This window comes from Pseudonaja textilis, chromosome 5, assembly GCF_049901715.1.
Source record: "Pseudonaja textilis isolate UNSWEBS1 chromosome 5, rPseTex1.2, whole genome shotgun sequence".
NCBI lineage: Eukaryota > Metazoa > Chordata > Lepidosauria > Squamata > Elapidae > Pseudonaja > Pseudonaja textilis.
In genome coordinates, this window is record NC_141994.1 from 57,087,432 (window position 1) to 57,102,589 (window position 15,158).

At 35.9% G+C, this 15,158-nt stretch overlaps 1 protein-coding gene across 1 annotated transcript; it reads right to left on the reverse strand.

The window, feature by feature from the left end:
* Positions 1-8,458: 8,458 nt before the first annotated feature.
* Positions 8,459-12,192, reverse strand: CHRM2 (cholinergic receptor muscarinic 2). Its single transcript, XM_026698171.2, has one exon. The coding sequence runs from the start codon at positions 12,161-12,163 to the stop codon at positions 10,757-10,759; it is 1,407 nt and encodes a 468-aa protein (XP_026553956.1). The 5' UTR covers positions 12,164-12,192; the 3' UTR covers positions 8,459-10,756.
* Between the last annotated feature and the right edge of the window lie 2,966 nt (positions 12,193-15,158).

Sequence of the window (15,158 nt, forward strand, 5' to 3'; positions counted from 1 at the left end):
GTCAGTTTTCTACCCATATAAAACTGAATACCCAGATAGGTCATGGACTGTCTTTTACAACCATCTATTTCAGTCAAATTCTTACATCCAGCTGACTTAATGACCCTTCCAGCTCTATACTATGGTTCAGATATCATTTGAACAATAGGCATTTTGCTTCTTAGAGGTTAATTCTTTAGTGACACTGTGCCATTAAAAGGCCCCGTCTCATGGACAAGTCACCTAGTTTAGTCTTTCCACTAAATAACTTCCCACCAAAAATTGAATGTGAATATTTTATGGCAGCTGAGCCATAAAAATCATATGTCCATGACAGTGACATAAAATGATAGTATGTAAGCAGAGACTGATCATATGGGTAAAATGGTATGTTTTTTCTCATATACGACAAAGTCTAGAATTATCAGTGTAAACAGATCTTTTAATATGCCTGTTAGAAGTTGATTAGAAGTGCTTTGGTTAAACTGGGTGCCATAAACGATGATTTCACATATCATCGAGACATATGAATGGAGTCATAAGGAACTGGAAAGAAGACAACTAATAATTGCAATAGAATGAATGGATATTGATGACTGGTTCTTCAGATATTACAAAAAGTTGTGAACCATGAGCAAGACACTTTTCCACTTTCTCTTTTTCTTGTGTTTCAATATGAAACAGATATTTGTACACAATCCTGTGAGTAAAAACCATAATACAACTCCTCACAGAAGAATTGTATTCATTCAGATGAACAAACAGAAGAATAAACTGAAGCCCCTGATTGCTGTCTCTTGAACCTGTCCAAGGAGATATGGATTTAACAATGATGTTATCAGCAGGACTTTGCAAATAATTACTCCTGTCACAATTTTTTACTTTGAAAAGCTTTGGCCTGATTTCACCAAATCAAGTTCCTTTCAAAAGTACAAGAGCATTTGTCATTCCTCTTAATTCACTGGCAGCACTGCATAGAGTACAAGGGATTTCTGTCTTCTAATTTACAATATATCTTACTTAGTTACCTTGTTGCAAGATGACATTTGATAGCCACTTTATCCTAAGAGGGTCTCTTGGGATCAAAAGAACAACTGGTAAGGAATTTCCCATAGATTAAAATCTGACGAGAAATAACATGTTAGTATTCTTGACATCAACCCCATCGGGGGGATGAAAGTACTCTGGAATTCTGTCTTGTGTAATACCAGCCCTATTGTTAAGCAGGAGATGATTACAGCAGATGGCAGGAAGTGGAGTAAATTGTTGAACTGAAGTATATGTCATCTGGTATAGTTTACAAACCCTAAATTACTTGCTATCTAAAACTGAAACAAAAGTTTTTGTAGTTAGCTTCTGCTATCTGATCTGGTTCTCTACCTCAGCATCAAAATGCCTTGGGCCATCTGACATTAAAAAAATGGCAATGTGGGGGATAGATAGGAATAGACTAGAATAGATATCAATTGTACTTTCTTCTCTAGACTGCAAAATATAAAGGAAACTATTCATCATAGCTGGGTAAGAAGTTGGTACACATTTAAAGATGTCTGATGTCTTATCCATATAGTTTTACTTATTACATATAATAAAGCTCCACATAGCAGTGATTCCATATAAAACCAATATCATCTTGATGACACTATTAAATTTTGAAAGAAGATATTTTAAAGCTACAGGTGATAATGTTACACTGCAAACTCAACCAGAAGCAGCAACCAGTTAGAACTAGTAAAGAGTTTGATCAATCTGCTAAATAAATGGAAATCTCAAAGATGAAAGAAAAAGAAAGAAAAAGAAAAGAGAGAGAGAGAAAGAAAGAAAGAAAAGAAAGAAAGAAAGAAAGAAAGAAAGAAAGAAAGAAAGAAAGAAAGAAAGAAAGAAAGAAAGAAAGAAAGAAAGAAAGAAAGAAAGAAAAAAAAGGAGGGAAGGAGGATTCACATTTACATCCTATGAAAGTACATCTCAAAATGGAAATGACATGATGTGAATGCAAAATGTCCTGTAAATCAGGGGGTGGGGGGGAACAGTGACACCATGAGAAATTAAATAATTCCCCATAGATTTTCAGTGATTTAAACTTTCCTTAAAGAATCATTAAGTAAACAGGAGGGATTTATTTCTGTAGTTATGTAACCCTTTCATGGTCTCTTGTGCACAGTCCCAAAGAAATGAATTTAAAAATCAGATTTCAACAACTAGCAAAAGAGGTGCCAATTTTTCACATCATAAATGCTAAATAAAATTTCAGTATCATTGCACAATACAGAAGAATTGTTGGGGGTGGGTGGGTAGTTAGCAAAATAGTGACATTTTATTAAATAAATGTTCACTATTATGATATACAATTACAATAACATCTACAATAACATGCATTATCTACAATTAAAATAATAAGAAACTATTTGTGGGGAAAACTGATTAAAAACAAGATCTTGGATTTGGACCTTCTTACTAATTCACAGAATCACTAACACACCAAGAGTTAGAAAGTATTAGGAGGCTGATTCACTGAGGTCAATGTGAATTACTCCCAGGCAAGTACAATTTTAGAATATTACTATGAAGACTGAAAAAAAAGTCATCAGTGCATGTGAACCTTGAATAAGTTGAATGAATTCTACAGCTGATAGAAGCAGTGGTACTTGGCAAAAAACTTTGATAAATGTTAACAAAAGCTATAGCCAAAGAGTTTAAATCCATACTCAGTCATGGGAATGAAATTTATGTTTGGGAATAAAATGGAATAATGAATTAGTTGAGACAACCGTGTGCAGTCCCTTAAATTTCTCAAAAGGAAAATGAAGTTCATAAATATAAGTAAATAAATATATGATTGGGTGGGTTCCCACAGTTTATATTATACAGTAAAAGGGACACCTCTAGATTCCCTTTGTATTGTTGTTCCTAGTATTTTATAACATTTAGTATTTGCCTGACCTTGCCTTATCTCAGAAAAACTGTTCTTATGCTTATGAGTGGGTTTGAGCTGGGCTTATACATATTCCTAGGGGGCAATAGCTGTAGTTTTATTCCTCTTAATGCTTCTAACCATTTTTCAATATTGCAAGATAAAGCTCCTTCTAACCTTGCTCTGAACTTGTTGACTTCAATGAAACAAGAAGACAGTCACATTACTAATGTTCAAGTTAGATTTAAGCAGAAGTGGAAAAAATGACCTTTGAAAACTATCAGGTGTATAGACAGAGAAATTGGATGAATGACTGTTGTGAACTTCTACAGAGGAGGAATAAATTCTTCAACAATTTCCTAAAGTCATGAATCCCACTTTGGATACTGATAGTAGCACCCAAGGTTACATTATACATTATTAGAATATTTAATGAGGACTTAAAAAAAGTAATTGGTTGATTTAAAACTTTAGAAAAAATTACACCCATAAAAAAGATTTTACAAAATGAAATGCCTAGGGTCCACAAGAATCATATTCTGGCTTCATAGCATCCCTACTGATAAAGTCCCATTACAGTTTTCTCCTTAGATTTGTTTTTGGTGTTTAATGAAAGTATGGGAAGCTAAAAAGGTTTCAGAATGCTGGGGAGATTATATAATGGTGAAAGGAAGGAGATTTCACATACCCTTTGGCTAGCTTTAACTACTATACTGTAGATAAGTGTCAACAACATGACACCTTCCTATGAGAATATCTCTCTTGAAAACATTTCTAAGGGAAGTTCTACTTTATAAAATGTAATGGGAACTGATAGAACTTTGGATGTGGGTGAGGAAGCTACCAACCCAGGCAGCAAAATATCTATGGCAGGCTCTGTAAATCTGAAGATGGCTCATTGCTCTTGACTGTGGAAAGAGGAGTCTCATAAAAACAATACAAATTTTAAATAAATATTAATAAATAAATTACATATTTATTTAGTTGTTTCCAGCCTTTCCAACGTAATCAGTGTTCAAGGCAGCTAACAGTAATGAAGTAAAAAAAAGTGAACAATTTTTAAAAATAGAAATAATAAAACATGATTAAAGCACTTTAATTAAACCAATTACAGCCACCCAGCTCAGCAGTTTAATCAGCTTATCAAAACCCTATCAGTTTGCCTGCTAGTGGAAGACTTGAGAAAGGAAGTTTGACCTCTCTTAATAAGGAATTTCAGAAATGAATTCGGCTACCCAGATGGTTCATTCTCAAATTTCTATCAACTATCCTTCTGTTAAACCAGGAGGTTTTCAAGACTGAGCTAGCTTGTAAGTAATATACATATAGGAGATCTGAGTCAGAGTGTGGAGTTAAATGCATTATCAGTCTTGAGTCTTTTCAAGCCCACAAGAGATCTAAGTCCACCCCACCTTGAATTCTACTGACTCTTATTCACCATCAATTTTCTTTGACCATTAGTAGTTCAGTTTATTGTAGAGAGCTTAAGCTTGTAATAAATCTTTATATTCATTTGAACTGCCTGGATTTCCTGATTTCTTGCAGTTGACAATATAATTTTCAAATAGCCAAGTTGCTACAAATGAATGAGAAAATAAAAAGTGTGATTCAAAGTGGTCTTTTAATCATAACACTAAGATAGAGTGAAAGACTAAACTGATTGCCCTAAAACTAACTAACTTTGTTCTTGGTTCCAATCTAAAGAAACCTGAGTAATATATTTGTGCACTGATTCCATCTACATAGATCAGACCCTGACATTTAAGGTTACCCAAATAAATATACAAGTTTTGGGCACATAGAATATGTGTGTGAGAAGGATGCTTACACAAGCAATAGTGAGAGGTGGGTATGGGGCAGTGGTATAAAACCATTCAAGTTTCCAATCAAAACCCACTATAAATAGAGAATTAACCTACTATACTCCTTTGAATGCTTAGGGCAGGGTCTTCAAGCTTGACAGTTTTAAGACTTGTGGACTTCAATTCCCAGAATTCCTCCTCCAGTCATGTTAGCTCAGGAATTCTGGGAGTTGAAGTCCACAAGTTTAAGACTTGTGGACTTCAACTCCCAGAATTATATCACAGAATATAATATATGGTATTAATAATACCATATATTATACTCAGTTCAGTAGGGCTTACTTTCTAATATAATTGAGAGTAAGGTCTAGAAAAATAATAAAAAAACCTTATTACACAATACTTTTTAAGGATGTCTACAATATTGTTAAATGAAGAGGGATTACCTATATACCACCAATTAACTTTGAGAAAGTTTGAATTCTAGACACAAGTTAGCAACAAAATTTTATTCTGAAGCCCAGTTGAAACTCTGATCCATCCAGAAGAAAAATATTCCCAATTCCATATCATTCCATCACTCGGATTTCATAATTATTTCCCTATCTTGATGTGTTCTGGATTAAAATTATCAGAATTCCCAGCCATCTTGGTTAACAACCATGTTTGTTCAGATTTATGGGCCATATATTTCCAATACTTGTGAAGGAAACCATAATGAACAGAGCTATTTACATAAAACATTGCCATTTGAAGCACTAGTGGAGGATTTCAACATTAGCGTTTCCATTTAATAAAACAGTAAATGTATAATTACAAAACTAGTGCTGTGTTAAGGTAAAATACTGTAGCTTTATCTACAATATGTGGATGCAACAAGAAGTCCCATTCTAAAATGACACATCTCTGTAAATTTATATGTCTAATTATTGCAACCGTGCAATGAGATCCTAAGCATGTAGATGAAGAAGTGACACTCAAAAACTTCACTAGTAAATGTATTTAAGATATCTCCAGTTTCCACTTCCACAGATCTACCCAGGCTCACATAACATTATGAATCATCTAAAGTATTAATGAGGGAATTCTTGGATGAATACCTATAACCCAGGTTAGCATTAAAGAAGTTCTAAAGTGAACTCTATTCTCTCTAAATTTTTGAAGTTTGTAGAGTGATTAGCTGACAAAAATTTGTACTGGACTTATTGTAAGATGTGGTTATCATGGAAAATACGATTGTCAGTTAAATGTAAGTCAATAAATCTTAATAAAAATTGAGTGCTTGAAGGAGAAATCATCCAGTATATTACTGTTCCATTTCCCCTATTATGCCCAATAAAATCAACTATTATGTTTTATTTTCTCTAACCTGCTCTACATGCCTCCAGTTTCATTACAATGCAAATCAGATTTATTTTTAAGGACGGGTTAGCCAATTTCTATCTGGGGTGGAATGAAACAAGTAGGATTACGTTTGAGCATTCTTCCGTATCCCCTCCACACAGAGAATTGACATGTTTAAAGACTTGTCAATCTTTGGGATTTGGAAATCTTTTCTGGCATGCCATTTTCTATGGCTGCATTTGGAAGATGACATACATTTTGCTTTGGAGGATCAAAAAACAACTGCATGTAAACCAAATGTGCATATTCATCCCTTTCATCGCTTTTCACATTGAGAAAACATTCCTGTTTTATTAAAGGAGAGTTTGTTGAGCCTTCTGAAACACTGAGTGGTGGTTCAAGTGATTCTACCCAAGATGTAAGCTGAATAAAGTATGTACTGAGAAAATTTTATGTTTATGAATTGAATTCAGTCCAATGTTTTCTTGTAATATACAGACTATAACTTTGTTTTTTTTTAAAAAAAAACATCTTGCTTTAGAAAATTATAACACTTCTATATACTGAGAAGACTTCTACAAATCTGGATTACATGCAGTTGATTTGGTGGGAATATAACAACTATGGCATGGGTAATCTGAGTAAACCCTCATGGTTTATTTTCAGCATTGTTTAGACATGAGCATGAATTGCTAGTGAGTATATGGTCGCTTATCATTCTGACTCATGAGAAATTATGAAAAGGCATAGGGAGAAACCAAGTAAATGATTCTAAAATATCTTTTGAGTAAGAGGTTGTTTTAGGCAGAGATGTTATATAAGGCTCCACATGATTTTTAACTCAAACAGAATGACAAACACTATTTCTCAATGTGATCTGAATGAAAAACAAATGGGCAAAACATTGGAACAAAGTCTACTGTCACGTTGACTATCTGGTCAAAGAATGTACTGTATGTATCTGTGAACATCTAAATATCTGTGTCCTTAGCTCTTTTTGGAATTTGGTCCAATTGGGTATCAAAAAGAAATAAGGCTAAAGTGGGCAACTTGTAGCCCCAAAAGCTACACACAACCCCCTTCCTCTTTTTGCACTATGAGCCCCTCCAAACATGTCTGTTGAAAACTATATATTTCTACCATTTTGAAATGGGAAACAGATGAAAACTGCAAAGGAAATCTCAAAATAAGCACATCGCCGTTAAACAACACCCTGAAAACTGCCAAATTCATCATCATGTGATATGGTCACCCCAACTCCTTCTTCTCAGCCATCCCTAATCATAGCCGAAAGTGGTTACCAACCTGTCCTAAACAATTTCTGCTATTAGGTCTTGGAAAGCAGACTTATGAGAAGCAGTATATGAAACAGTAACATTAGCTAGGATATTAATAGTGACAATTAGCAAAGATGGATCTTCTAACCAACGTAATAATGATAGATTCAGTGGGTGGTTTCTTCACAAAGTTTTCCTTCTTTCCTTCTTTTTCTAATTCAAAAATTCACTGAAAAGCAAATTTCTCACTCAGTTGTGTTTATTTACCTTGTCACATGTCTGGGAATATGGCAAGGTGTGATAACAAAAAGAGATAGTGAAACGGAGGTGCAAGAAAAAGGGTTTAGTGAAACTGAGGTGCTTGGATGAGAAGGAATGTTGGTTGTAAAAGTGAACACAGCAGATACATACTGAACTGCTTAACAGAAGCTCTGATCTTTTAAGTACATGGCTGCTTGCAGGTGAAAGGAAGCAAAAATTTTCAACAAGATTTCCTGTCATCCAGCATGTTCAATATATGAAATGATATTACTATTTATCTGTAAGCCTTAGAAGATTCAGACAAGCTATAGGCCTATGGGAAACAACCTAAATTTCCTGTGATGAAGAGATATGCGTTATGGAGGCTATAGTATTCTAAACTACCTTCTAACCTTTCTCCTCCTGCAGTGATTGAAGAGCTCCAAAGCTTTGGCACAATTACAGGATTCTGCATTAATCTTTTACTTTGGTTTAGAAGCAAGGGCCCTGGTTGCTTCTCAAAGCACTTCCACAGAATGCCTGCAGTTGAATCATCTTGAAAGTAAAACACCCTCCAAGTTTTTCACAGACTTAAGAATCATTCAAGCCTTCCTCCTCATTGCTCAATATATAAAGCAATTTTATGTAATAGCTTTGTAACTTCAACTAGTACTTTAATGGCCAAACCTTCTGTACACTTTCTGATGGATGTGGTTAGGGAATGACTTCTGCCCCTTCCATTCTTCTAGTATTTTTCCCTACTTCATATTTTTCAAATATAGGCAGTTTACAACAAAAACATTCCATTACAAATACATTATGGATAGAAATCCAAATATATGTGCTGTTGCAGTTTAAGTCCCAAAAGTAGTTTTGGGAAAAGCTTTGGGAAGCCTTTCTTTTAAAATAATATCAACAACCTTGACTATTTGGGATAGATTCTGGTGAGGATAACTCTTGATAATGAAGATTGATTATAATAGGACTTTACATTTCTTTCTCAGCAACGTGATGCTTGGGACACTTGATTTCATGAATTTGTATTAATGACACAATAGCAAAATTGTACTGATAGTGATGAACATATAGGACTGGCAGACTTTGATTTGAAGATTCTGTATATTTGAACTCTTAACTGGCTAATTCTGCTTTTTCTGAAGTTATTTATGATTGTCTGTTCTATGTCTACTGAACATACCGGAAGCTGATGGACATACAGTAAAGGCAAGAATGTGCATCTAAGAGTATTCTGCAAGAATTGGCCTCTTTGGTGTTCATAACCTGTAATTAATTTCAGGCAAGACACTCTCTTTTGGTCATCTGATCTTGATTGATCACATATTTTCCCTTGTTTGGTTTTATAAAGCAGGATAGTATCCCACAAAGTGAAATCTTTCCTAACATCTCTTAAATTAACCATTCAAGATATGCTATAGGTATCAGCCCTGAGTATGGAGTATGACTCATCAGATTATGTATTTGAAGAAACAGAATCTTTGATAAACAAACAATGGAAAGAAAATACAGTTGCTAACTGAACCATGAACCTATACAATCACATTCATTGTTAATGTCTATACAATGTACCACTGTTGCTGCAAATAGAACCTGCCCATTTATTCTTTGGAAGAGTCACTCCATTTTCAAAAGTCATCCTCAGAAAGATCTTAAGGTCTTCTCAATGCTTTACTATTTCCATTTTTTTTCGTTTGTTTGACTGAAAAATCTGATCCAAGGAGAAAGGGCCAATTAATACAAAGATACCTTTGAAAAGATCATGATGGCAATTGATCAATCAATCAATCAATCCAAACTCTAGATTTTTACATCATGATGGATTCACATCTCAAGTTAAGCCAAAACTTTGGTAGCCATGGTTTGGTAGTTAAACCACTGCCTGGATTAATGCATCATACTATATCACAAATCATAATTTACAAACCACAATGGCCATTTTGTACAACACACTAAACCCAAATCTCAAACAAATCACAGTATGGCTCAGCATGATTTTAATCCTAGCCATAACACCGAACCAGTATAATAATTCATGCCCAACAAAAATGGAGGGAATCAGGCTGGGGAAAGTCAATGTGTTATATTTTAGAAGCTTGTCCGAAAACATTCTTATTATGAGGTAAAGTATATTTTCCTCCAAAGTATAATAAAGCCACAAAAGAGAGGTAACAACAGGTTATCCTCAGCTTAAAACAATTTAGTGACCATTCAAGGTTACAATGGCACTGGAAAAAGTGACTTACGGCTGTTTTTCACGCTTATGTTGCACTATCCCCATAGACACATGATCAAAATTCAGATGTTTGGCAATTGGTTCATATCTATGATGATTGCATTACCCCAGGGTCATGTGATCACCTTTTGTGACCTTCTGACAAGCAAAGTCAATGGGGAAGCCAGATTCATTTAGTAATAATTCATTTAATAACTAACTTAACAACTTCAGGGCTTTACTTAACAACTGTGGCATGAAAAGTCATAAAATGGGGCAAAAGTCACTTAACAAATGTTTCACTTAGCCACAAAAATTTGGGGCTCAATTGTTGTTGTAAGCTGAGGACTGCCTGTTTTAATCATAAACTCCTTAAACACAAGCCTTCCCCTTTTTGCATTTCCATGACATTGTATTAATAAATAATTCAGACACAAACTGACTGGAAATATTCCATGTTTTCTGTTCCAGTTTTTCTTATAGTTTCCATGAAGTATGTTAGATGTCTTCCCCCGCTCCCCTTTCTCTCAGTTTCAAGTGAACAACACACAAACTGGAAAATGGCTCTGGTATATTTGATTATACCTACTCAGTTCTGCTTCCTGAAATGATTTTGTGTAGTTTTTCCTTTAGCAAAGCAAACCCCCCAAAGCTTTGCTCAGAAGAATTTCTCAGGGACAGGTTGTGCCCACAGATGAAGAATGAATTCAAAAGCCTTTCTGCCACGAGAGAACAAGGAACATTGCCTCAGTCTTATACTCAGTTATAGCCTTCCCTCCAAATGACTGCAGATCCAAAAGTTATTATCTTTGAAGTGCAGTTATTTTTGGAGAGGGAGCACAAAATCTCATCTTGTTGTCATGGTCTCCAACTTCTTGATTTCACACTAGAGCATAAAGTGCTATGGCATTGTTTTATAAAATCTGGAGCTCTCTTCCCCCAATTTGGAGTCCCCCCACCCATTGTTCTGGTTTTACCTTGTGGCTCCTATGTTCTTGTAGTTACACATAAGGAGGTGCTTAAAGGTTTTCTTGAAAGTAGCATTGCAGAGAGCATAGCAAGCAGGGTTGATGGTGCTATTGATATAGCATAACCAGTAACCAATTGTCCATACTGTGTTGGGAATACAAGATGAACAGAAGCTGTTGATGAGTACCATGACATTGTATGGTGTCCAAGTAATGATGAAGGCCAGTAGAATAGCCAAAATAGTCCTGGTCACTTTTTTCTCCCTGGAAGGAGGGGCCTTCTTTTTGGCAGGCTGCTTTGTCATCTTGACAATCTTACGCGCTACAGTGTTCTGCTTCTCCTCTCCATTTTGTCCATCAGTGGAGACAATCTCCACGGCAGTATTAGTAGAGCCACCATAATCTCCTTTGGGGGACTTTGTGAGTATCCGAATGCAGGTCAACTTAGAATTCTCCACTTTTGCATTAACTTGAGAGACAGAAGCTCTGGGATTCTCTGTGATTGCTTCATCCTCTTTCACATTGGAAGCACCTGCACTGACAGAGGTGGAGTCATTTGAGCTCTCCTTTTCTTCTGCTGGAACACAATTCTCCATGACTGGCTCCCCAGTGGCTTTACCATTCAGGATTTTATTGTGTTCAGTCCCATCTTCATTGGTTGGGAGGTTGTTATTATTTGATTTCCCTATTTTACCTTGAACTAAACTTGGTGATGCTGGATCCTGGTTTTGGCCTCCCTCTTTTTTCTCTTTTTTAACCCTGCTCCTACTAGCACGGGATATTTGCCAGTACAGAACGGTCATGATCACAACAGGAAGGTAGAAAGCTGCAATAGCTGTGCCAAAGGTGACAGCTGCATTGGATAGGAACTGGATGTAGCATTCCTTATCGGGTACCGTCCTTTTTCCTACAATGAACTGCCAAAAGAGAATTGCAGGTGCCCATAAGATAAAAGAAAGAACCCAGGCAGCTGCAATCATCATCCCTGCTGTCTTAGTGGTCCGCCTGACTGGATAGGTCAAGGGTTTGGTCACACAAAAATACCTGTCAAAACTGATTATGAGAAGATTCATGACAGAGGCATTACTGACCACATAGTCAAGAGCCAACCACAAGTCACAAACCACAGGTCCTAATGGCCAAGAGCCTATCACAGTGTAAAGTGTGTACAGGTTCATGGAAAAGACACCAATGATCAAGTCAGCACAGGCCAAGCTGAAAAGAAAGTAATTGTTGACAGTTTGTAGGTGCCTGTTGACTTTTATGGACACCATAACCAAGATGTTCCCAATGATGGTGACAAGGCTGAGGGACCCAGCCACCAGGACAATGAAGACAACCTCAACTGTTTTATAAGGACTTGGCAGGGTCATTCTGTCCTCCAAATAACTTATGTTTGTGGAGTTATTCATTTCTGCATCTGTTGATTGAATGCCTGTTTAAGCCTGCAGAGGAAAAGAAAGAAAGAAAACAAAGATGTGAGACATTGTCTTTTCCTGCTTTTGGCAAATGAAGAAAATAACTACATCTCACTGGCAAAGCACATGTTCTGTATGCAGAAGGTCCCGGTATCTCTGGGCTTAGTCTGCAAAAGCTCTTTTCTGAAAACTTGAAATGATGATCCAGGTCATTGCTGATACCATTCAACTAGATAAAATAGTTGACTTGATTGAATCAGTCAATTTAATGGACTTTGATTTAATCAAGGGCACTTTCCTACATTGCTTAAGATGTGATGAAAAGTGTGAAAATATGTACACATATATAGAGAGAAGAAAAAGAGATATCAGACAGAACAAGATTAAAAATAGAAAACATTCATATATATATATATATCTTGACAATATATATATATATATATATATATATATATATATATATATATATATATATATATATATATATATATATATATATTTCGTGAATTATGAAGTTATTGGAGTTCAACATTGTGATCTGGCACTTTCCTTGCAGAAATATGACAACTGGATAATGCCAATTGAAGCAACGTTTGCATAGCTTGGCCAGTCTCTGAGTAGAGCAATATCAATGTTTCAAAGGAAATTACCTACCACTAAATACTTCTGTGTACAAAGTAGTCATCAATTGTCAAAACCAGTATTGGGCACTTTTAAGGCAATGCAACTGCCCTCAACTGGTTGTCTTGTATAATGCAAATACTTTTCAAACAGAGCACTGTGGACACTCTACACTACTTAGAAGTAGAGGGGCACTTCTCTGCTCAGTGTTCTTTTAACCAAGAGGTCACCTTGATCAATGTTCATCAAAAGAAAATGCTCTGTCCAGCTGCACTTAGCAATAGCACTTAGACACATATACCACTCCATAGTGCTTTACAGCACTCTCTGAGGACAACCTGGCTCCTCATTTTACCAACCTTGGAAAGATGGAGGACTGAGTCAACCTTGAGCTGGTCAGATTCAACTGCTGGATGTGGGCAAGTTTAGCCTGAAATACTGCATTTAACCACTGTGCTACCATGGCTCCTAAGCAGAAATAGCACTGAGTATTTCTGATTATTCTTCTACAAAGTATAGCAGCCTGCCAGCTACACAAGAAAGTACCTGAAAATAACAAATTAAAACAAACTCTTATCTGACTTGTACAGTGATTATGTTATACTCTCTTTTCTGTTTTGTTTTTTTTGACAATTTTGTAAAAATCAACTCTTAAACAAGGTGTGCCATTCTAAAAGAGCTAGACATAATAGTACAGCTTCCCCACCCAACAGTGTTTTGAATAAATAAATAAGGATATCTAATTCAAATGAAGGGAAGATTCAACTTTTTTATGATATTTTTTAAACTCAGGCTTCCCAAGGCAGCTGTCATGCTTCCCATACCACGTAAGTGTTTGTGTATGCATTTTAATTAAAAGTAACTAAATGAGGAGCTGCTGTGCCACAAATAAAGCACCTGAATCTTTACCAATATGTATCGGGAATCTGTGTAACCAACTCAGAAGATGAAAAATGGCAGATGGCTGCAAACAGATGTTTAATTTGAAAATGAATCCACTTGCCCAAGAAAAGAAGCAAAGATTAGACCCAGATAGGATGGAGTATTATTATTATTTTGTTAAGTAGGTATTTTTTGTTAAAATTTCTCATTGGTAGCTCTTTTATTGGAGAAATGTCTGCACTGTGCAAATACCAAATGGAAAGGATTACCTATCACATCTGATTACAGTATATAAAGTAATAGCTGTATGGAGTGAAAGTTCTTCAAGCCCTGCCAAATATCTTTCCCAACTACAACTAAGAACCATCCAGTGGTGAATACCCAGGACTAGCTAGATTACTTACCAAGCAAGCTCTCAATCACTAAAGGATAATGGGTCCCCAAGGCATTATGAATGTTAGCGTAATTAATTTCTTTCAAAGCAAAATGACTTGGATTGCTATATGTTGTAGTTCCTTGGAACATCGGTTTCTGTGATCAGCGTTTAGAGATGCACCTCCTCAAAGATTAGTTCAAGAAAAAAAACCTGAAACACCAATACTAGTTTGATATAGTGGCCCCAAGAGAGCAGGCACTTTTGCCCTTTAATTGCATTTCATCTTTTTTTCCATTTCTTTGAGCCTATTCAATGGAACAAGCTAGCTTTTCTAGATGAACAATTGAACAACCTAGCCTTGTTTTATTGAGAAGCTGTGTTTAATAGGCTGGATATATTTATGATGATTTCAAAAGACATATTTTTGTACTATTCCAGATCTTCTTAAGAGGTACATATGGATTCTCAAGGCTGTCCCTAGAAGGGAAATGCAGCAATGTTTTATCAGAAGCCTGCTGACTTCGGCATTTTTTTGCAGCTGTTAATGCAGAAAGCCTCTTCTGAACAGAGAATTATAAGCAATTAAAATTTCTAACTGACGATCAGACGCTGCCTGAAAATATGAATGTTTCCCTTACTTTAAAATCAGATTGCCTTACTCATCCACCTACTCCTGTCCCCACAAAATTCCTGATTCAAGCATATCAAAACGGAAGAGTTCCCCCCCCCCACACGCACCTCCTATCAAAATGCAGGCAAGTGGTTTTTAGGGGGGTAGGGGTTGCTTATAATCCAATGGTAGACACAATCAGCGTTTACAATATTCACAAAGGAACAAGAGAAAAGAATAATCTGTAATCTTCAAGAAAATGCTATTTACAGTTTATGAACAGGATTGGTGGTTATGGAGACTAGCAGCATAATCTATCATCCATCAGTTCCTTTATCTATCTATCTATCTATCTATCTATCTATCTATCTATCTATCTATCTATCTACCTATCTATGATCTATCACACTGTAATACTCCACACCATGTGTGATATAGTCTCACCAAATGAGTGGCTCTCAGACTCCTAGGAATAACTGAATATGATCCTGGGTCATTAC